General features: G+C 44.1%; 2 protein-coding genes across 2 annotated transcripts in view; both read left to right on the top strand.

Annotated features, from left to right (window-relative positions):
- The first annotated feature begins 8663 nt into the window (after positions 1 to 8663).
- The window catches only part of LOC116979933 (carboxypeptidase B-like), a 35042-nt gene continuing 19154 nt past the window's right edge, over positions 8664 to 24551 (top strand). The window contains exon 1 of the mRNA XM_033031882.1: positions 8664 to 8797. Coding sequence (XP_032887773.1) covers positions 8664 to 8797 — 134 coding nt within the window. The remainder of the gene's footprint in view (positions 8798 to 24551) is intronic.
- agtr1 (angiotensin II receptor type 1) lies at positions 8728 to 23799 on the top strand. The gene is made up of 2 exons (XM_033031881.1): positions 8728 to 8797; positions 22590 to 23799. The coding sequence occupies exon 2, from the start codon at positions 22599 to 22601 to the stop codon at positions 23754 to 23756; it is 1158 nt and encodes a 385-aa protein (XP_032887772.1). The 5' UTR covers positions 8728 to 8797; positions 22590 to 22598; the 3' UTR covers positions 23757 to 23799.

Below are 24551 nucleotides of genomic sequence, written 5' to 3'. Positions count from 1 at the left end.
GACATAAAAACAGCTTTTTTCCACGAGTAGTAGCTCTACTCAATAACCAAAATCTGTAGCCTCCTTTTGCTTTGGAATTTCATTAAACTCACATCAATCAATAATGTTTTTTATTTTTAATAAACATTAATAATAAAACATTCAGCGGGTCAGGCAGCATCTCTGGAGAAAAAGGATGGGTGACATTTCGGATCGGTACCCTTCTGAAGAATGCTTTTTCTCTAGAGATGTTGCCTGACCCGCTGAGTTACTCCAACACTTTGTGTTTATCTCTCGTCGCCCATCCATGTTCACCAGAGATGCTGCCTTGTCCTGCTGAGTTATTCCAGCACTTTGTGTGTTTTTAAGATATGTTAACCCCTGTTCTCAGTCCTCTTGTGATAAAGACCAACGCACTTTTTGCCTTTCTAAACATAGAAACATAGAAACATAGAAAGTAGGTGCGAGAGTAGACCACCAGGTCCGTCGAGCCCGCACCGCCATTCGCTCATGGCTGAACACTAAACAGACACACTTACCCACAAACAGTAGACACAAGACACAGAACACAAGACACTACCCTCCCCTTTATACCGCTATCACCCCTCTCCACCCCAAGAACCTCGCGATCTCCTGGGGGAGGCAAAAAACCGGATAAAAACCCAGGTCCAATTCGGGAAAAAAATCCGGGAAATTCCTCTCCGACCCCAATCCAGGCGATCGACACTTGTCCAGGAGATCACTCAGGTCTTACTATACTAACCATACCTAGGTCCATATCCCTGCCCTCTCCCCGTAGCCCCTTATCCCCTTGGCAGCTAAAAAACCATCTATTTTAGTCTTAAATATATTTAAAGTTTCTGCTTCCACTGCTCCCTGGGGCAGTGAATTCCATAAATTAACCACCCTCTGGGTGAAGAAGTTCTTCCTCATCTCAGTTTTAAAAGAGCCCCCCCTTATTCTGCAACTATGTCCCCTAGTTCTAGTTTCCCCGATCATTGGGAACATCCTCAGTGCATCCACCCGATCAAGGCCCCTCACGATCTTATATGTTTCAATGAGATCGCCTCTCATTCTTCTAAACTCCAAAGAGTAGAGTTCCAGCCTACTTAACCTTTCCTCATATGTCAATCCCCTCATTGCAGGAATTAATCTTGTAAACCTTCGCTGCACTGCCTCCAGGGCTAGTACATCCTTTCTTAAGTATGGACCCCAGAACTGTACACAGTATTCCAAATGTGGTCTCACTAATACTGTGTACAGCTGCAGCAAGACCTCCGTGTTTTTATACTCAATCCCCCTAGCAATAAAGGCCAAAACTCCATTGGCCTTCCTGATTGCTTGCTGCACCTGCATACTAACTTTTAGTGATTCATGTACTAATACCCCTAGATCCCTTTGCGTTGCATTACAACGCAGCTCCTCCTCATTTAGAAAATAACTTGCCCTATCATTTTTTTTCCCAAAGTGAATGACTTCACATTTATTAGTATTAAATTTCATCTGCCAAGTTGTTGCCCACTCACCTAGCTTATCTATATCCTTTTGCAGACTCTTCCTATCCTCCTCATCCCCTACTTTTCCTCCCATTTTTGTATCGTCCGCAAATTTTGATATATTACACTTGGTTCCCTCCTCCAAATCATTTATATAAATTGTGAACAACTGGGGTCCCAGCACCGACCCTTGCGGAACCCCGCTAGTTACCGGTTGCCATCCCGAGTATGAACCATTTATCCCCACTCTCTGCTTCCTATTTGTTAGCCAATCCTCTACCCATGCTAATATATTACCCCCAATCCCATAATTTTTTATTTTTAGCAATAGTCTCTTATGTGGCACCTTGTCAAAAGCCTTTTGGAAGTCCAAGTATACCACATCCACCGGTTCCCCTTTATCCACCCGGGTTGTTACTTCCTCAAAGAATTCGAGCAGATTCGTTAAACAGGACTTCCCCTTCACAAAACCATGCTGGTTCTGTCCGATGAAGTCATGTTTATCCAAGTGCCTTCTAATCCTTACTTCCTATTTGATCTCCATTTCCTCTCACGCTCAAACACACACACACACATTAAATGCAGTAAAGAGCACTTTGAGTAAGAGAATACTTAATAGTTGCTGCCTCTTGCCAGATTTGGACAATGCCCTGGGCTAATTGCTTCTGAGAATTTACACAGCAGAAAGCAACAGAAAAGAAAGACTTGTTTTAGGGCAGAGAATGAGCAGAGAGATATGAGTCTACTTTGGGCTTAGTTTACAGTAATCCCTCTCTAGAAAAAAAAAAAGAAATAATAAAATGAGTGTTTTCAGGGGCAGACATCCGGCATATAATAATGGTGCTGTTAAATTTTAAACTGTTATCTCTACCATTTATTTGCAACCATGACAAACCACTTAGTTGTAGATCAGAATGCACATAACAAATATGGTAATTATCCAGGTCCTGTAATCTACATTCAACTGTTTAGCCAAACCAGCTGTAAAACAGGATTAAATTGTCTGCTGAATTCTCTGTGCACTGTATATTGAAGGTTATGACAGTCCAAACCCTAGAGTATGCCATAATAAATGTAATCAAAGTGTTGACCCTGCCGACTCATCAGTAAAATCATATTTGCAATATTCTCGTCACTAGCCTTATCATAAGGTCAAAAGGTCATAAGTGTTAGGAGTACAATTAGGCCATTTGGCCCATCAAGTCTACTCCGCCATTCAATCATGGCTGATCTATCTCTCCCTCCTAACCCCATTCTCCTGCCTTCTCTCCATAACCTGTGACACCTGTACTAATCAAACCTGTACTTATCACAGCAGGAAATTGGCAGGAACTGAGTATGTGTCAGGATAACATGTGTAGGGTTGAGTACGCGCACTCTGTCTTTCAACAGATAATCTGCAGGTTGCAGACGATGGAATGCCGAGCAAAACACATACTACTGGAGGAGCTCAAGCAAAACACAAAGTGCTGGAGGAACTCAGCAGGTCAGGCAGCTTCTGTGGAAGGAAATGGACAGACGACCATTCTGCTTGGGGGGGAAAAAAAGAACACAAAGTTCTGGAGTAACTCAGCGGGTCAGGCAGCATCCCTGGAGAACATGGACAGGTGACATTTCGGGTCGGGATCCTTCTTCGGACTGATTGACGATCATTCTGAAAATACAGAAAGTAACATGGATATTTTAAAGTATTTGAAATAGATCTGAATTATTTGTGCGAAGGGGGGCACAGTGTTGGTGGAGCCGTTACCTCACAGCACTAGAAGCCCAGGTTCGATCCTAACCTCAGCTGCTGTCTAAATAGAGTTTGTATGTTCTCCCTGTGACTGCCTAGGTTTTCATGTACCTACTTCTGTTTTAAACAGTCTTAAATCAGCCATAGAAAAAAATAAACAGAGAGTGAAAAGTGAAACGAAACAAAACAAAAATGTTAACCTTTTTGAAGAATTCCTTCAAAACTTTATCTAATCCTCCAGGATATCGCCTATCCATTCACTCCATAGACCCTCCATAGCTCAAAGACATGTGGGTTTGTTGCCCTCTGTAAATTGCCTCTAGTGTGTAGGGAGTGGATGAGACATAGAATTAATAGTCAGCGTGGACTCGGCAGGCTGATGTGGTATCTCCAAACTAAACTAAACTAAACTGAGAGTTAATTAATAGAATAAGGCAATAAAGTGCAAATTAAAACTAATTAATTATATTCTTCGCAAGCTTTGTGACTTCTTCAGGCATCCTTAAACTTACCTTTACCCTTTGACCTTTTACCTCCTCTGTGTCTTCGCATTGGTCCCTGTTGATAACTACGTGTGAGCCTACTCACAGGCCGCAGAATCCTGGAGGACTTGATGTTTATAGAGTTCAGTGAAAGGAAACGGTAAAGGGCCTATCCCACTTGGGCGTCATTTGCGCGTCATTTACGCGACATCACTTACGCATCACGATGCACGACGTGCGCACGGTGTGCAGTACGCGCGCATGGTGCGTGGTGACGTACGCAGTGAAGCGCCGCGCCCCATTATTTTGGGATGTACAAAATCTTTGCGCGCCATCTGCGTGACATGCAAATGATGCCCAAGTGGGACAGGCCCTTAAGGATTAAAATTGTTCTGGCGAGGTCCAGAGATAACAAAGGCAGGGAGAGGTTGTCCTCAGTGGAGCGGCTGAGGTCGAGAGCAGTTTAGCACACTGCACTGAGATTTGGGTCCAACAGTCGCTAATACTTTAGCCAAATACAATTCAAACTAAAGGAGAACAGCTACTGGGAAGGAAACAAGATTACTGCAAAGAGTCTGAAGAAGGTACTATCGCAATGTTTAAGAAACATAGATGCTGCCTGACCCTGCTCAGTTACTCCACCCCATTTGTGTTTTAAACTGTCTTAAATCAGGCAGAGAGAAAAATAAACAGAGAGTGAATAGTAAAAAGAAAAAAAAGTAATCTCTTTGAAACCTTGCAAAATAATTTGCTGTCTCCAGGGATAAGGCACACGTTTTAAATGATTTAACCCTAACTCATGGTTTAACCCTGAACCTAAATGGTTTCTGGCCTAGAGAAGTTGACTTGTGTAACTTTAAGAATTATTGCAACATTAAATAGATATTTAAGCTGTTAATTATTGAACATAGAACAGTACAGCACCTAAACAGCCCTTTGACCCACTATGTCCATGCCAAAGATGATTCCAAGTTAAACTAATCTCCTTTGCCGGCATGCGATCCATATCCCTTCATTCTCCACATATCCAAAATCTTCTTAAATGACATTATTGTATTTATCTCCACTGCCCATCCTTGGTAATGCAATCTCTGTGCAAAGAATTTGCCCCACATGTTTTCTTTAAATTTTGTCCCTTTCACTTTGAACCCATGTTCTCTAGTTTTAACATTTCGTCCTGGGGAAATGGTTCACGTCTCTGTTTTATTTATGCCTTCTATCGCCTCCGACTCTCCAGAGAACATATCCAACTTCTCCTTCTAACTGATACCCTCCACTCCAGGCAGCATTCTACACCTTCTTCAAAGCCTCACACATCCTTCCTGTAATGGGGCACACAAAACTCCAAATGCAGCCAAACTAAAATCCTATAAATTTGAGTCTGAGGAAGGGTCCCGACCCAAAACGTCGCCATTCTCCAGAAATGTTGCCTGACACTGAGTTACTCAAGCATTTTGTATCTTTCTTTGGTATAAAACAGCATTTGCAGTTGTTTGTTATAACACAAAGTCCTATAAAGCCACAACATGACTTCCTTACTCTTGCAGTCAATACCCTAACTTATGAAGGCAAATATTCCATACTCCTTCTTTACGACTCTATCTACTTGTGTTGCCATTATGGACTTGGACTTGGATTTATTGCAACATTAAATGGACATTACTTAGACTTAGTTCCTCCCACACTGTTGAGTGCATTGGGCAGCAAGCTTTCGCCATTCTGTTCGGTTATGTGCGATGTCTTCCACCCCCGATAGGCTTGCATCCCGGGCTTCCAAATCCTGCAATGTTCGCCTCCATGTGAGTTTTGGTCGGCCTCTTTTCCTTCTTCCGTCAGGTTGCCATGTCATTGCTATCTTAGATGCACGTTCTGGTGACATTCTGAGCACATGTCCTGCAGATTTCATCCTGCGTACCTCTATGTCCTGGCTTAGAGGCTTTGTTGCAGTTCCACGGTAGATCTCCTTGTTTGTGATGTGGTCTCTGTAGCTAGTCTTCAGGATCTTCCTCAAGCAGTGTTGATGGAATGCATCCAATTTCTTTTTCATCTTCACATGGACATTAAACTGTTGCATATCAGCTCTGATAGTCAACATCAATACAAGGTTAATTCAAGTTTAATCCACAAATTCACCACATCAAGGAACAGGAAGACGACTGCAAGACTAATGGTGGCAGTTCATGGAAAAGCACAAGGCAGCTCCTCCTCACTACAAATCACTGGGAAATGGATACTTTAACGATGATAAGAACCAATAAAAGCAACATTATTTGCAACATATTCTGGTCCGCAGTACATGGCAAACAGCACAATGAAATTCTCACTGGTTGAAACAGTTTCCTCTAGCCTTGACGAGTGTCCCTTAAAGAAAAAAAGTGCAGTTTGGTACATAATTTGTGATTTGAACTTGTTTCTTTCTCTGAAAGTTGCTCAAATCAAGCTTGGCTCTGCGTCAAAGTGGCCTTAACATTACTTGAACTGGTCAGCACTTTCTGTTGCTGAAATCCATTGGAGGTGGGCGTTGGGAGTCAATAGATTTGTACAGAATGGCAACAGGTTGGTGGTGCAGCGGTAGAGTTGCTGCTTTACAGTACCAGAGAGCGGATTGAGATCCTGACTATGGGTGCTGTCTGTATGGAGCTTGCAGAGAAGTGCAGAGAAGATCTACAAGGTAAAGATGCTGCCTTTGAATGAATTATATTTAGGCTGGCTTATTCAAATATTTACTTATCTACGATGCCAACCATTATTTCTCATGCTTTAAAGGCGTTTGTTCCCCCCGTGTCCTGTGTGGGTTTTCTCTGGGAGATCCAGTTTCCTCCTACACTCCAAAGGCGTACAGGTTTGTAGGCTAATTAGCCTGGTATAATTGGCCTGGTAACACACAATTGTCCCTTGTGTGTAGGAAAGTGTAAATGTGTGGGGATCGCTGGTCGGCATAGACTCGGTGGGCCGAATGGCCTATTTCCCCGCTGTATGTCTACACTAAACTAAATTAAACTAAAGATCCTTCACCCCATCATGTCTGTGCCGTCATTGAACATCCATCTTTTGTTTCCTCTTGTACCCCTATACATTCACACAACCCCCCAGTTCTCCTTCCATTCACCTACACTAAAGACAATTTACAATGTCCAAGGTGCTCAACACCATCCAGGACCAAAGCCACCCACTTGATTGGAACCACATCAACTACCCTAAACATTCATTCCATCTACCGTGAGCACACAGTGGCTGTAATATGCACCAGTTACACAATGCCCTGCAGTTATTTGCTCAGGCTACCACTTAAGCCCTTGTTCTCTAGAAGGATAGGGACAGTAGGCACTTGAGAGCACCAACACTTGCCAATTCCCATCCCCGTCACACACACCCTGACTCTGAAAAACATGCTCTCCTGTATCATCGCTGGGTCTAATGGTGAAGCTTTATAAGTCACTGGTGAGGCCACATTTGGAAAACTGTGAGCAGTTTTGGGCCACATATCTGAGGAATGATGTGGCCAATGTGCTGACTTTGCAGAGGATGCAGAACAAGTTTATGAGAATGATCCCAGGGATGATTGGGTTAATGTATGAGGAACATTTGAAGGCTCTGGGTCTATACTCGCTTGTGTATAGAAGGATGAGGGGGGGATCTCATTGAAACCTACCGAATGATGAAAGGCCTAGATAGAGTAGACATGGAAAGGTTGTTTCCAGTAATGGGAGAGTCTAGATCCAGAGGGCACAGCCTCAGAATTAAAGGACGTACCTTCAGAATGGAAATGAGGAGGAACTGCCTGAGCCAGAGGGTGGTGAATCTGTGGAAACCAAGACATTGGCTACTTTTAGGTAGAGCTTGATAGGTTCTTGATTAGGAAAGGCTTCAAAGGTTACGGGGAGAAGGCAGGAGAATGGGGTTGAGAGGAAAAGATAGATCAGCCATAATTAAATGGCGGAGTAGACTCGATGGGCCAAATGGCCTAATTCTGTTCCCATGTCTCATGGTCTTGAGGTGTAAGCACCTACAAATATCTCAAACGATTCACGAAGATGACTCACTAACACCTTCTCAAGGGCAGTTAGTGATGGACAATGTTGGCTTTGTCAGCGATGCTCGGATCCAAAAAATCAACGACAAAATAACAATCTTAATTTATCCTTATCAAATCAGCTTTTCCTTCGTAGGTTGAAAGGCACAATCTATATGGAAGTGTTGTTATATCAAGAAAGGAAGTAAAAACCTTTAGACTGCAGAGTTTAGAAATACTGTGCGGAAACAAGTCTTTCGGCCCACCGAGCCCGTACCGAACAGCGATCACCCCGTACGTCAGCACTATCCTACATACTAGGGACAATTTACAATTTTTACTGAAGCCAACTAACTTACAAACCTGCATGTCTTTGCGACGTGGGTGGAAACCGGAGAACCCAGAGAAAACGCACACAGTCATGGGGAGAACGTACAAACTTCATACAGATATTAACTGTAGTCAGGATCGAACCCGGGTCTCTGGCATTGTAAGGCAGTAGCTCTAGCTCTACGCCACTGTGCCAAATAAATAATATTAAATATAAAAATGCCTAGCAAACCAATTAGTATTTTAATATGTACCAACCACGGTGTCATTGTGTAAAATAAATGTGCAAATTGGGTGCCACGAAAAACATTTGCAGATAAAATGGTTAATACAGGTTATTTCTGGAGTGCATGAGACCCTACTTTGTACTCATTTCCGTTAGTGAAGCAGAACTTAATTAATGATGCAAAAGATTATTATAAACAAACGAGGACCAAGAGTCACTGTGCAGATCACTTGAGCCCAATGCTTCGCTGCTGATGGATCAAAGCAGTGAGCAATAAACCTCCCGCAGGAAATTGGGCTGTAAATCTCTCCCCAGCTTCCAAGAGACAGCGAAATGCTGCTAGCAGTTCGGAGGGAAGAAGAGAATCATCCTGCACTGCCCCCCCCTCCTCCACCCCCGCCCCATGGTTGGTGTCAGGCTGAGTATAAAACCTACCATTCATCGAGTCATACACCCGTATAAATGCCCACTCCTTCCACAAGCAATAGGCTCAGCACCCAATCAGACTGAGAACCCGACACACCAGGCAACCAACAGGTAAGCAAGACATCATTTAATAGACCCTTTGTTTTATGCTCTCCCTCTTTACCCATTGACCTTTTAGAAATGCAGCCAGTGTGATTTCCAGCAAATCTATCCTTCATCCTGATGCCTTTCCTATTCATTTCTAAGCTACATTTGAATTTTGCTGGAAAGTTACACTCTCTCTGATCGATGTTGATAAATTATTTTTGTTCGTGCTTAAAGTTCTTTGGTTAATTGTATGTACATCTCGGTACGGTAGGAGGGAATTACCGACACAGCTGTCCGAGCAGATTTGAGTTCAATTACAGATGGGGGCTCAATGAGGAATAGACTGCTTGTTGAAATGAAGAAGATAAAATTAATCCAATCAGCAAAGAAAATTGATTTATTTAAAGAAAGACTTCCACTTCAAGAGCATCTTTCACATTGTACCATGGCCACAGAGTGATTTACAGTTTGACTCTGTTTATAATCTAGCCCACTCTGTCACTAACGTGGGACATTTGGGAAGATTTCCTAGGTAGTTCAAGAACCAGCGGACATAGGTTTAAGGTGAGGGAGGAAGGATAGAAACATAGAAACATAGACTATAGGTGCAGGAGTAGGTCGTTCGGTCCTTCGAGCCAGCACCGCCATTCAATATGATCATGGCTGATCATCCAAAATCAGTACCCAAAAATGCAGGATTTAATAGGAACCTGAGGGACCACTTTTTTACACAAATGGTGGTGGGTATAGGAGCTGTCTGAGGGGGTAGTTGCGGCAGGTACTATCACAACGTTTCAAAAACATTTGGACAAATACATAGTAAATTTAGAGGGGTATGGGCCAAATGCAGGCAGGTGAGACTAGTGTAGATGGGGCATGTTGGTCGACGTGGGCAAGTTGGGCAGAAGGGCCTGTTTTCATGCTGTATGACTGTGACTCTATGAGTTCAGGAGCAGGAAATAGCCAAGACACTGAGAATAATTCCTTTGCCCTTCTAGGTCTATCTGAGTCAGCAGTGGTTTAACACGTCATTCCAAGCAGGACATCTTCAGCTATGCAATACTCCCTGAGTACTGCATTAAAAGGTCAGCTATATTTTTACACACAAACCACTGAAGATAGTGTTGAACTCACAGCTTTCTGTCCCAGAGTCAAGACTGCATTCTGTCTAAACCACAAGTTGTGTGCACACTCTGTGGTGGAGTGTAACTAGACTCACAAGCATTGAAAAGGTGTAAAAGGTGAGATTTTACTTTGGTCACTGTCAATAAATAGACGGTAACATTGGCATCTTGGAGTGAGTATCAGCAGGGTGTGAACTGAAACTTGGTACATACGGCATCGTAGAATTTGTAGAAATTCTCCAGAAGGTTGAATATAGTTAAAGACAGATTTTCCTCCACTAGACTTGAATGTAAAACATTGACTTCATAGAGCACCAAAAATGGACAAAGCCACACTCATCGTCAAAGAACCGTGGGGGTAGTGGTGAGGATTACTTGAAATTGACAAATGCAATGTTCATATTTGGTGGATGTAAGCTACCCAAGTGGAATATGAGATACTGATCAATGTTTCACCAGGCATAAGAAGCATTCCAACCCAAAACATAATTTGTCCATTTCCCTCCAGAGATGCTGCGTGACCCACTGAGTTCCTCCAGCACTTTGTGTTTTGCTCAAGATTCCAACACCTGCAGTTTCTTGGGTCTCTCTTAATGTTTCAGAACTAAGGTTCTATATCAAATCTGGGAGAGGCGAATAAGTTTAAGTTACTGAGAAGATGGGGCAGGGATTGACAACTGCTTAAAATGAACTTTTTCTAATTTTCCGAGTCCTGACAAAGGATTTTAAAAGTGATATGCTAACTTTGTTTCCCTGTCCACAGATGCTGCCTGACCTGCTGTGTTTCCAGCATAAAGTGTGTAACATTGAAGTATAGTACTGGTAGGAACAGTCACCAAATAACACATATGTGCAGTACAGGTGGAGGCTGTATAACAATGGGCTCCAGTACCCTGGGGAACAGGCCAACAGGCCTGTTAATGGATAAAACAGGGGCACAGTACAGATAAAGACAGGTCTATCACTGGAGTGCAGAAAATATGCTAACAAGACCTTCAGTGTGGTGTGAAACTGGAAAGGACATGTCTGTCACTGACAATTGCTGAAACACAGGTCTGGTAGAATGGGCACGGTGCTGATAGCCACGGGAGAGAGAAGAGATTACAGGAACAGACAAGGGATTTAGATTTAGAGATATAGCGTGGAAACAGATCCCTTGGCCCACCAAGATCACGCCGACCAACGATCACCCGTACATTAGTTCGCAGTTTCATATTCTACACATTAGGGGCAATTTACAGAAGCCAATTAACCTACAAACCCGCACGTCTTTGGAGTGTGGGAGGAAACCAGAGCACCTGGAGAAAACCCACGCTTTCACAGGGAGAACATACAAACTCCATACAGACACCACCCGTAGTCAGGATGGAACCCGGGTCTCTGGCGCTGTCAGGCAGCAACTGTGCTGCCCTGGCTGTGTCATTGTGCCACGCTATTTTGAATGGGTTATGAATGGCCAAAGTGAACCATGATTCCCGTGAACTGACCTTGTTCAGATTCAATATACTGTGCTCCACCTTCCTAATTCCATCTCAATCCTAACTTCCCGATCAGTTCACCCTTCTCTGACCTCACTTTCCAGGTCCTGCTCTGATTGTAATGTTGTTATCTCTCTAATGTTGTTATCATTGACTCCGTTTCAATATCAATATGTGATAATCATTGCATGATCTAATAACCGGTTGCTTGTGGTTCGAACCTTCACCACTCTGCTTCTTGTAATGTGCCTGGCTGTATTTTCTCTCATCACGAATTAATTCATTATAAGAGCTATTATTTTGCCCACAACATAAATTAATTCCTACTCTAGCTCTCCGTTAATTTTCTTTGTGTCGTTAACCAAACGCTTTCACAGCAATGACTTGGACTATTCACACTATTGTGTATACAAGCTTTAGGATTTGTCTTTACAAAGGATGCTGCCTAGATTAGAGAGCATTAACTCTAGGAAGAGTTTGGACAAATAGATTGTTTTTCCTTGGATGCTGGAGGGGAGATCTAATAGAAGTATATCAACTTAATGAGAGGCATAGATATAGGGCAGACATTTAGAATATTTTACCCAGGGTGGAAATATCAAAGACTAGAGGGTATAGCTTTAAGGTGAGGGGGGCAACGTTTAAAACAGGTTTTTTACACAGGGAGTGGTGGGTGCATGGAATATGTTGCCAGTGTTAGTGGTGGAGGCTGACATGATAGTGGCATTTAAGAGGGTTTTAGATAGGCACCTGGGTATGCAGGCCATGGAGGGATGTGGATCACATGCAAGCAGAGGAGATTAGAGGCAGATACAACTGTGGCATTTAAGAGACTTTTAGATAGGGAATAGAGGAATATAAATAATGTGATAAGAGTTGATCCTGTCATCCTATTTGGCACAAGCTTTGTGGGCCTGAAGGGCCTGTTGCTGTGCTGTACTGTTCCATGTTCTATATGTCTTCCTGTGCCAACACTTGTTATGTAGTGGGACTTTCCCAGCGTTGAACCTTTTGTGTGGGCTTGTGTGTGTCCTGAGGAGGTATCATTGAAACCTTCCAGGGCAGGAGAGACGGGATGCATGGAACATCTTCCTCCTGGATGAGGATTCCAAAACCAAAGTTTGCAGTCTCACAATATGGAGAAGGCCACTTAAGCCTGAGATGAGGAGAAATTGCTCCATTACGAGAGTGGTGAATCTTTGGAATTCTCTTCCATGGATCAGAGTGTTGGCTCCGTCATTGACTTTATTCAGCGTTGATAGAAATCTAGATTAAAGGGAATCTTAGGGTGACACAGTGGCGCAAATTTGCCTCCTTACAGCGCCAGAGACCCAGGTTCGATCCTGACCCCGGGTGCAGTCTGTACAGAGTTTGTACGTTCTACCTGTGATCATGTGGGTTTTCTCCGGGTGCTCCATTTTCCTCCCAAATTCCAAAATTAATTTGTAGGTTAATTGGCTTGGGTAAAAATTTGTAAATTATGTGTAGGATAGGGCTAGTGTATGGGGTGATCACTGATCGGTGTGGACTCAGTGGGCTGAAGAGCCTGTTCCCATGCTGCATTTCTAAAGTCTAAAGTCTGGGGACTAAATTCTAAAGCCAAGGGACATGGGGATATAGCAAGGAACGGGTAGAGTTAGAACGGTGGTCTGGATGAACGGCGGAGCTGGCTTGAAGGACTTTTCCCGCTCTTAATTTATATATTGCATGTTCCTACATTGTCATGTATGAGCCTGGCAACCATGGAGACGCCAAATAGTCAAAAGAGGGTAGTTGAAGTCAAGTCAACTCTATTTGTCACATACACATACAAGATGTACGGTGAAATGAAAGTGGCAATGCCTGCGGGATTATGCAAAACAACAGAACAACGGAACAGAACAGAACCAGTATTTCCATTAAAAAAAAAAGACATAACTGTTGACTCAGAGGGCAGAAGCAGGTTGAGTGAATTTGAATGTATTTGCATCGTAAAACAGCACTGTCCAAAAACAATACTTCATTCATATTTGGACAGTGCTGTTTTACGATGCAAATCCATTCAAATTCACTCAACCTGCTTCCCATAACCCCTGACACACAGTGTCAATGGATGTCAGGGGCAAAGGGGAGAAGGCAGGAGAATGGCGTTGAGAGGGAAAGGTAGAACACGCAGAGACCACGGGGACTCTGGAGGCCTCCCGTTAACGCCTCTCCACTTCTACTCCTCTTCAATCCCTCAACGTCTCCACTCCCTAATACTACATGCTCTCGAAATCTTACCAGTCTTTACAATCGCCTTTGGAACCCTGTAGAGTTGTGGAGAAAAGGACATACATGCATTTTTGTCTTACCCTTATCCTTGCATGAAATAGTCATTGGCTACACAATAGCTGTCTACTCCCATTATTTTGCCACCACTGGTCATAAAGTCTTGCCGGCCAATTCTCATTGTACTGGAAGAACTGCTGGAAAAACTCAGCAGGTCAGGCAGCATCTACGGAAAGAGAAACAGTTATTGTTTCGGGTGGAAGACCCATCACTGTTCTGGTTTTCCAGCACATTTTTTTCTTATGTCAGATTTCAGGGCGTGCTTTCTTTCTGATTTTCAGTGGTTGAGCTGGAAGGCGTCTGACACCTGGTGGCTGATGCTGCATACTGCAGGCCAGGAACATGAAGCTCAGTGCAGCCCATGAGGAAGGTTGATTATAGACACCGTGCTTGCAGCAGCTGCCTGTTGACAGAGTGCAGGCAGAGTGCGCAAGGATCTGGTGAGAAGACTAGCCTGTGGCATTCATCCACACACAAAGCTTGCATTTTAACGGCGTTTATAAGGGTGGCGCAGAGGTAGAGTAGCTGCCTCACAGCGTCAGAGACCCGGGTTTGATCTTGACTACGGGTGCTGTCTGTGTGGAGTTTGTACGTTCTCCCAGTGACCATGTAGGTTTTCTCCGGGTGCTCCGGTTTCCTCCCATGCTCAAAAGACATTCAGGGTTGTGGGTTTATTGGCCTCTGTAAATTGTAAATTGTGCCTAATGTGTAGGATAGTGCAAGTGTGCGGGCATCGCAGGGCCAAAGGACCTGTTTCCCTAAATTAAACTAAACTAAACTAAAATCAATTGTGTCAATGGGAGAAAGAGGGTTAGGAGCTGAGAAGATTCATACTCAAAGGTATCTTTTCTACTAATTTAGCATTTCCTATTTGGCCTTTGATAACATTTCCAGCTGGAGGTACAACTTTAGATTTTAGACTTTAGAGATACAGCATGGTAACAGGCCCTTCGGCCCATCGAGTCTGTGCCGACCAGCGATCACCCCATGACACTAACATCAACACAGTCCTACAGAATAGGGACAATTTTACTGAAGCCAATTAACCGACAAACTTACCGTCTGTGGAATGTGGGAGGAAACCGGAGCACCCAGAGAAAACCCACGCGGTCACAGGGAGAACGTGCAAACTCCGAACAGACAGCACCCATAGTCAAAATTGATCCTGGGTCTCTGGCGCTGTAAGACAGTAACTCTACCTCTGCGCCACTGTGCCGCCCTATAAGATTGAGGGAAGACCTGATAGAAGTTTATAAAATTATGAGAGTCATAGATAGGGTAGACAGTCAGAACCTTTTCCCCAGGATGGAAATATCAAATACTAGAGGACATAGCTTTAAGGTGAGAGGGCCGAAGTAGGGCAAATGGTCATAGAGTCATAGAGTGATACAGTGTTGAAACAGGCCCTTCGGCCCAACTTGCCCACACCGGCCAACATATCGCAGCTATACTAGTCCCACCTTCCTGCTCTTATTCCATATCCCTCCAAACCTGTCCTTTCAATGTACCTGTCTAACAGTTTCTTAAACGTTGGGATAGTCCCAGCCTCAACTACCTCCTCTGGCAGCTTGTTCCACACACCCACCAACCTTTGTGTGAAAAGGTTACCCCTCAGATTCCTATTAAATCTTTTCCTCTTCACCTTGAACCTCTGTCCTCTGGTCCTCGATTCCCCTACTGATGCAAGAGATTCTGTGCATCTACCCAATCTATTCCTCATCTTCTTTTACACATCCTCTTAATAACCATATAACCATATAACAATTACAGCACGGAAACAGGCCATCTCGGCCCTACAAGTCCGTGCCGAACAACTTTTTTCCCTTAGTCCCACCTGCCTGCACTCATACCATAACCCTCCATTCCCTTCTCATCCATATGCCTATCCAATTTATTTTTAAATGATACCAACGAACCTGCCGCCACCACTTCAACTGGAAGCTCATTCCACACCGCTACCACTCTCTGAGTAAAGAAGTTCCCCCTCATGTTACCCCTAAACTTCTGTCCCTTAATTCTGAAGTCATGTCCTCTTGTTTGAATCTTCCCTATTCTCAAAGGGAAAAGCTTGATCACATCAACTCTGTCTATCCCTCTCATCATTTTAAAGACCTCTATCAAGTTCCCCCTTAACCTTCTGCGCTCCAGAGAATAAAGACCTAACTTATTCAACCTATCTCTGTAACTTAGTTGTTGAAACCCAGGCAACATTCTAGTAAATCTCCTCTGTACTCTCTCTATTTTGTTGACATCCTTGCTATAATTGGGCGACCAAAATTGTACACCATACTCCAGATTTGGTCTCACCAATGCCTTGTACAATTTTAACATTACATCCCAGCTTCTATACTCAATGCTCTGATTTATAAAGGCTAGCATACCAAAAGCTTTCTTTACCACCCTATCTATATGAGATTCCACCTTCAAGGAACTATGCACGGTTATTCCCAGATCCCTCTGTTCAACTGTATTCTTCAATTCCCTACCATTTATCATGTACGTCCTATTTTGATTTGTCCTGCCAAGGTGTAACACCTCACATTTATCAGCATTAAACTCCATCTGCCATCTTTCAGCCCATTTTTCCAAATGGCCTAAATCACTCTGTAGACTTTGGAAATCCTCTTCATTATCCACAACACCCCCTATCTTGGTATCATCTGCATACTTACTAATCCAATTTACCACCCCTTCATCCAGATAATTGATGTACATGACAAACAACAAAGGACCCAACACAGATCCCTGAGGCACCCCACTAGTCACCTGCCTCCAACCCGACAAACAGCCATCCACCATTACCCTCTGGCTTCTCCCATTCAGCCACTGCTGAATCCATCTTGCTATTCCTGCATTTATACCCAACAGTTTAACCTTCTTAACCAACCTTCCATGAGGAACCTTGTCAAAGGCCTTACTAAAGTCCATATAGACAACATCCACTGCTTTACCCTCATCAATTTCCCTAGTAACCTCTTCAAAAAATTCAAGAAGATTAGTCAAACATGACCTTCCAGGCACAAATCCATGTTGACTGTTCCTAATCAGACCCTGTTTATCCAGATGCTTATATATATTATCTCTAAGTATCTTTTCCATTAATTTGCCCACCACTGAAGTCAAACTAACAGGTCTATAATTGCTAGGTTTACTCTTAGAACCCTTTTTTAAACAATGGAACAACATGCGCAGTACGGCAATCCTCGGGGACTATTCCCGTTTCTAATGACATTTGAAATATTTCTGTCATAGCCCCGGCTATTTCTACACTAACTTCCCTCAATGTCCTAGGGAATATCCTGTCAGGACCTGGAGACTTATCCACTTTTATATTTTTCAAAAGTGTCAGTACTTCTTTTACTTTGAAACTCATAGTATCCATAACTACTCTACTCGTTTCCCTTACCTCACATAATTCAATATCCTTCTCCTTGGTGAATACCGAAGAAAATAAATTGTTCAATATCTCCCCCATCTCTTTTGGCTCTGCAGATAGCTGCCCACTCTGTTTCTCCAATGGACCAATTTTATTCCTCGTTATCCTTTTGCTATTAATATAGCTGTAGAAACCCTTTGGATTTACTTTCACCTTACTTGCCAAAGCAACCTCATATCTTCTTTTAGCTTTTCTAATTTCTTTCTTAAGATTCTTTTTACATTTTACACAGAGAGTGGTGAGTCCCTAGAATGCGCTGCATGAGGCAGATATGATTCCGTGGAGGGAAATGGACAACATTTCGGGATGGGGGACCCTTCCGTAGACTGTCATTTTCCTTCCACAGATGCTGCCTGACTCACTGAGTGATTCCAGCAGTTCGTTATTTGCTCAAGACTCTGCTGTCTCTTGTTTAACCCAGTTCCAAACTAGTTTCACCTGAAAATGATACAAAGTGCTGGACTAACTTAGCGGGTCATGCAGCATCTCTGGAGGACAATAGATAGGTCATGTTTCGGATCGGGGTCTTCTTCAGACTGATTGTATGGGAGAGGGAAGGGGAGGGGGAGGGGGGAGAAGAAAGCTGCTGGATAGGAGGGAGAGGACAAAGCATGGCAGGCAATTGGTTAACACAGGAGAGAATGATGGAGGATATCATTCGGATAAACAAAGAGACTTGCGACATTCTATGGTACTGGGACTGATTTCTTTGGCTGCAGACTCTAAGAATTGGTGAGTATCATCTTGGGACTGAGATGAGCAGGAATTTCATATTACAGAGTACTGCGAATTATAGTCCTGGAGTCATACAACCAAGAAACAGGCTCTTTGGTCCAACTCATCCATACCAACTAAGTGGACCTCTAAGCTAGTCTCATTTGCCCGCGCTTGGCCCATATCATGTAAGCCTTCTATCCATGAGCCTTTGTCTTTCAAATGTCTTTCAAATGTTGTTATTGACCAATCCCCAACCACCTGTTTCCACCTTTCACTTGTCGATACAAGGAACTGCAGATGCTGGATTACAAGAAAGACACAAACTTCTGTAGTAACTCAATGGGTCAGGTAACTGAGCTAATCCAACACTTTGAGACCTTTTTTCCACCGATCAGACTAGTTGCCTGACCTGTTGCGTTACCCCAGCAGACTTTACTTTAGACTTTAGACAAAACAGCGTGGAAATAGGCTCTTCGGCCACCAAGTCCTAGCTGACCAGCGTCACGGGGAGAATGGTCAAACTCCGTACAGACAGCACCCATAGTCAGGATTGAACCCGTGTCTCTGGTGCAGTAAAGCAGCAACTCTACCGCTGTGCCACTGTGCCACAAAGCAGCAGGATATTGACAGCCCCATGTGAACTGAAACATTGAAGGGTCAAGAAAACATACTCATATTCGAGGTCAATTTGTGTCTTTTTTGGATTACTTTATCAGGGTGTGTTGGAATATTGGGAGCAGTTTATTAGTGAACCATTAAGTTAAGCCATTTTTTTTCCAGTACAATGTTTTGCATTTTCTTCGCAAATTGCTTTGAGCATAACATTTACTCAGCTGTTTTCCATCGTGGTTTTTCACACATCCACTTGAATAATGTACCCTTGAGAAAACTTTACCTTTGAACATCGGCCACAGAGCTTTCCATCATATATCGCCAGCCGAGTGGCCCATTTCGAGGAAGCCTTCTCATTCCTGACCCGATGAACTTTCCAGAGAAGGTAATTGGCAGAAAAGCCTGTGAGTGGAATGTTTCAGGCAGAATGAAAACACATTAAAATTCAGACAAGTCCTTGTTCCCCTTTCCCCTGATTCTAGTCTGAATAAGGGTCTTGACCCATTCCTTCTCTCCAGAGATGCTGCCTGTCCCGCTGAGTTACTCCAGTATTTTGTGTCTGTCTTCCAAGAGGCACCATCCATCACATTCAGGAGCCAACAGACGCCCGGAGAACCATGGCCCATGTTCACTGACCACATAGCTCAGAAATTACCAAAGGTTCAATAACAATGAATGACATATTTATACGGATTTTTTTTTTACAGGGTTAGTGTAGTTTAGAGATACATACCCTTCGGCCCATCGAGTTCTGCGCCGACCAGCGATCCCCATAAACTAGCACTATCCTAAACGCTATGGATAAATTATCTTTATTGAAGTTAATTAACCTACAAAACCTGTACGGCTTTAGAATGTGGGAGGAAACCAGAGCACCCATGAACCTACAGGGAGAACATACATACTCCGTACAGACAGCACCCTTGGTCATGATCAAACCCTGATCTCTGGCGCTGTAAAGGGCCTGTCCCACTTTCACGACCTAATTCACAACCTTTTTTACTCGTGGACATTTTTCATCAGGCTAGAAAAACGCCCTGACCTACTTGACGCCACGAGTACCTACGACTAGCATCACGACCTACCTACGACCTCCTATAACCTCCTAAGACCTTATGACGACCATGCTGCGAGTTTCAGTCAAGGGCAAACTCGGCAGAGGTCGTGAATTAGGTCATGAAAGTGGGGCAGGCCCTTAAGGCAGAAACTCTAATGCTGCACCACTGTGCCATCCCTTATTGTGGGTGAGATAAATTTATTCTCATGATAATACGAAAGAGATCACCAAGCAGCCTGTTTTATAAAGTTCCAATTTGAAAATCAAAAGCTGCAAATGTTGGAAATCCCAAAGCATCTGATATTAAAAAAAAAATTTACTTTAACTTATGAAACAGGCTGCCTGGTCATCTTGTTAGCATTTTTGTAAAATAATAATCATCTCACACACAATTTAAAAAAAAAGGAAAATGCTGAAAAACTGAGCAGGTTAGAAGATATTCCAGCATTATTGGTTTTTATCTTACATTAAATTCACTAATTCATTTTAGAGTTATAGAGTTGAACAGCATGGAAACAGGCCCTTCAGCCCAACTTGCCCAACTCAGATCAACATGTTCCATCTGCACTAGTACCACCTGCCTGTTTGGTCCATATCCCTCTGAACCTAGACTATCCATGTACCTCTGTCTAAATGTTTATTAAACCAGCTACATAAAGTACCTCCGGCAGCTCGTTCCATATACCTACCACCCTTTGTGTAAAATAGTTACCCTTCAGGTTCTATTAAATCTTTCCCCCCTCACTTTAAACCTATGTCCTCAGGTTCTGGATTCCCCGAGTCTGAATTCCCCTAGTCTCGCCAATTAGGTCCCCGCGGTGGTTCAGGCCCTTTACTCTCAGCCCCAGCGTGTGTTAGGATAGAGTGTGACTTACTGTATAACCCAGTGCAAGAGTGCACAAGGGCAAGGTGTGAATCATTGTATCACTCAGTCCCACAGAGTGTAAGACAGGAGAATGAATCACCCAAGACAGACACAAAATGGTGGAGTAACTCAACAGGACAGGCAGCATCTCTGGAGTGAAGGAATGGGTGACGTTTCAGGTCGAGACCCTTCTTCAGAAGAAGCCTGAAGAAGTGTTTCAACCCAAAACATCACCCATTCCTTCTCTTCAGAAATCTGCCTGTCCCGCTGAGACACTCCACCATTTTGTGTTTATCTCCAGTTGAAACCGGCATCTGCATTTCATTTCCTAGACACTGTATCACCCAGTCCCACAGTATGTAAGGCAGGGTAGTGATTCACTGTATCACCCAGTCCCACAGTATTAAGGCAGGGTAGTGATTCACTGTATCACCCAGTCCCAGAGTGAACAGACCAAACAGTATCATCTTCCGATTCTATAAATCTTTGAGGTAAAAGATACTTCACAGATCCTGTTTGAAACCGAATATAGTCTGAATAAGGGTCCAACCCGAAACGTCACCCATTCTTTCCCTCCAGAGAGGCTGCCTGTCCTGCTGAGTTACTCCAGCTTTTTGTGTCTATCTTCACAAGATATAGTTAACATTCGGATATGTGGCTGAGGAGGTGCTAACGCAACGTTTAAGAAACATTTAGACAGATTCATGGATGGTGCAGGTTTAGAGGGATATGGGCCAAATGCGGGCAGGTGGGACTAGTGTAGATGGGACTTGTTGGTCGGTGTGGGCAAGTTGGGCGAGGGCCTGTTTCCCTCTGTATGACTCCATGACTTTATTGTATTCACCAAATCCCAGTTAGTCACACACTTACTGGAGAGAAACCAAGCCAGAAGATGGAGACATGAGGAAAATGGATTACATTCTGATTATCAGTTGCCAGGCACTTTGTGCAAGCCTGGAGCTGCTGGTTTGTGATGTTTCTTCACTCAAAAAAGTTTCCTTTTAAATAAATGAATAGTGAATTTGTACTGCAGATCAGTAGTCCCTAGTGGGTAAAAGAAAAATATCATTTATTTTCAAACCAGCTTTGCATTTTGTTCAACTTATAGACTTTCTACGTTCTTAGGTTTGTGTTAATGGTTCATTTGAGCAAAGGAATTTATACTCTGCATGTGCCGCAAGGCTGATCAATAAATTATCTGGGCATTTTGACACCAGGCCAGCACTAAAGGGCCCAAGGTAGTCAAAACACTAGCCTGCCATTAATTGTAGAAACCCAGCCCAATTCATTCATCCTGGCAACAGACAAGACTAGCGCATTTGTTCAAACAATTCAAAGTTGCATTCGATACAGTCCAGTACAGAAACAGGCCCATTCGCCCTCCGATTCCACGCTGACCAGAGATCCCCATACACTAACACTATCCTATCCTACACACTAGGGCCCATTTACAAATGTCACCAAACCCAACTAAACTACAAACCTGTACATCTTTAGAGTGTGTGAGGAAACCAGAGCACCTGGAGAAAACCCACGTGGTCACGGGGAGAAGTACAAACTCTGTACAGACAGCACCAGTAGTCAGGATACAACCCAGGTCTCTAGAGCTGTGAGGCAGCAACTCTCCCCTTGCACCTTGAAGAGTCCCATTCTGGACAATATACTTACTGCAACATTAAGCCACTTCTGGACACGTAAATAGCTACCACATTATTGAACACATGTTGGACACATGGCCTTTGGCCCACCGAGTCCATGCCAACCAGCGATCACCCCGTACATGAACCTGCACACGCTAGGAACAATCTTTACAACTTAGCGAGGCCAATTATCCTACAAACTTGCATGTCTTGAGTGTTGGAGGAAACTGGAGCAGCCAGAGAAAACCAACGCAGTCACAGGGAGATGGTGCAGCCAGCACCTGTAGTCAGGATCGAACCCGGGTCTCTGGCGCCGTAAGGCAACATCTCTGTCACTACCAGCATCACTCCAACGTGCCACTGTGTGGATAAGATCAAGTCAAGAGTCAAGACTGTTTTTATTGTCGTATGCTCCTAAATGGAATATTGAAGTTCTTACTTGCTCCAGGTCTCCTCTGAAGCAGCCTTGAATGAGTGCGGATTTACTTGCTCCAGGTCTCCTCTGAAGCAGCCTTGAATGAGTGCGGGTTTGCGGATCCGTACAGATGTATTCACATGAAATCTTTTCTCCCACCAGGTGCTGGGCATGTGGTGGCCACAGATGATCGAAAACACCAGCGTCCTTCAAAACCCGATCTCCGACTTTGACCAGAACATGATAGAAACCGCGTCCAATGATTCACTGGGGAATACCTCAGCTGAGGCCAATGCCACCCGTTGCACAATAGGGGGAAGGCACAACTATATCTTCCTTATGATCCCTATTATATACACCGTCATCTTTGTGGTGGGGGTTGTGGGAAACAGCATGGTGGTGATCATTATTTACTGCCACCTGAAGTTGACCACAGTTGCCAACATTTTCCTGCTGAACTTGGCACTGGCCGATTTGATCTTCGTGATGACCTTGCCCTTCTGGGCCACCTACACCGCCATGGAGTACCACTGGATGTTCGGAAACTTCCTGTGCAAGACCAGCGCCACAGTGGTGCTACTGAACATGAATGCCAGCGTCTTCCTCATCACCTGCCTCAGCGTGGACCGCTACCTTGCCATCGTGTACCCCATGCGGTCGAGGAGCCGGCGGACCCTGCTCCATGCCCGGGCGGTTTGCATCGGCGTCTGGCTGCTGGCCGCCATTGCCAGCCTTCCCGCCACCTTCTTCCGAAACACCTCCCACTATCACAGCTGGAATCAAACCATCTGTGCGTTCGATTACCCCGAGAGGTACCGGACCCAGTGGATATTTGTTATGGCGCTGCTTAAGACACTGCTGGGCTTTCTAATTCCGCTTCTCATTATTTTGATCTGCTATTCCCTCATCATCAGGAGCTTGGTGCAGACCTATCAGGTGAGAAGAAGCAAGCCATCAAGCAACGAAGCGTTTAAACTCATCGTGGCTGTCGTTGTGTCCTTCATCTTGTGCTGGCTTCCATTCCAGGTCCTCACCTTCTTGGACATGCTGTCCCGCCTGCAGATTATTAAGAACTGCCGCCTTGCAGAAATCATCGACACTTCCATCCCCTTCACCATCTGCATCGCGTACTTCAACAGCTGCCTCAACCCCATCCTCTACAGCTTGGTTGGCCGTAACTTCAGAGAGAAGCTCTTCCTTTTCCTGAGGTGCAGGAGGCCCAAGTTAAAACACCACACCAGCCTGTCGACCAAACAAAGCTCATTATCGTATTGGACCACAGACCCGTCGAGGAAGCAGATGGACACTACTCGGAGGGGGTCACCATGATGGGGTCAAATTCCATCACCGATTAGCAGCAAGTTTGAATTGAATAGAGTCATCGAGTCATACAGCGTGGAGACAGGCCCTTCGGCCCAACTTGCCCACGCCAACCAACATGCCCCATCTACATTAGTCCCACCTGCCTGCATTTGACCCATATCCCTCTAAATCTATTTTTTTGAGGTGGCAATTGACAGATTCTTGATTAGTACGGTGGTCAGGGGTTATGGGGAGAAAGCAGGAGAATGGGTTTGAGAGGGAAAGATAGATCAGCTACGATTGAAAGGCGGGGAAGACTTGATGGGCCGAATGGCTTAATTCTGTTCCTATTACTTATGAACAAAGCATCAAGTGCGTGGGAATACTAACTCCTGACAGTTTTCCTCCGAGTCGCACGTTATTTAGAAATATGTCAGTGTTCCTTTATCATCGCTGGGTCTGAATCCTGGAAATCCCTCGCTCAACACCACCGGGGGAAGAACGGTTTATCAGAAGGACAACCGAAGCTCAACTATGAGATTCATCCCCATCTTCTCAAAGGCAATTGTGTTGTCTATGCTGAACCTGAAAATAATGCCCTCGACTCATAAATACATAAAGTACCGACACAGTGGCACAGCCGGTGGAGTTGCTGCCGCACAGCGCCAGAGTCCAGGGTTCCACTAATTAAATACAATTTAGTTTGCCGAAGACAGTAGATTTTCACTTTTCACTCCCCCTAACCAATGAAAACAGTGATTTGTGAGCTGATCGCCTGCTTGTATCCAAGGTGTTCAGAGGTTTTACGTACAGTTCTCACCA

The sequence above is a fragment of the Amblyraja radiata genome, chromosome 13 (assembly GCF_010909765.2).
Source record: "Amblyraja radiata isolate CabotCenter1 chromosome 13, sAmbRad1.1.pri, whole genome shotgun sequence".
NCBI classification, from domain to species: domain Eukaryota; kingdom Metazoa; phylum Chordata; class Chondrichthyes; order Rajiformes; family Rajidae; genus Amblyraja; species Amblyraja radiata.
The sequence above is the reverse complement of the archived record's forward strand: the minus strand, read 5'-3'. Positions and strand labels throughout refer to the sequence as shown.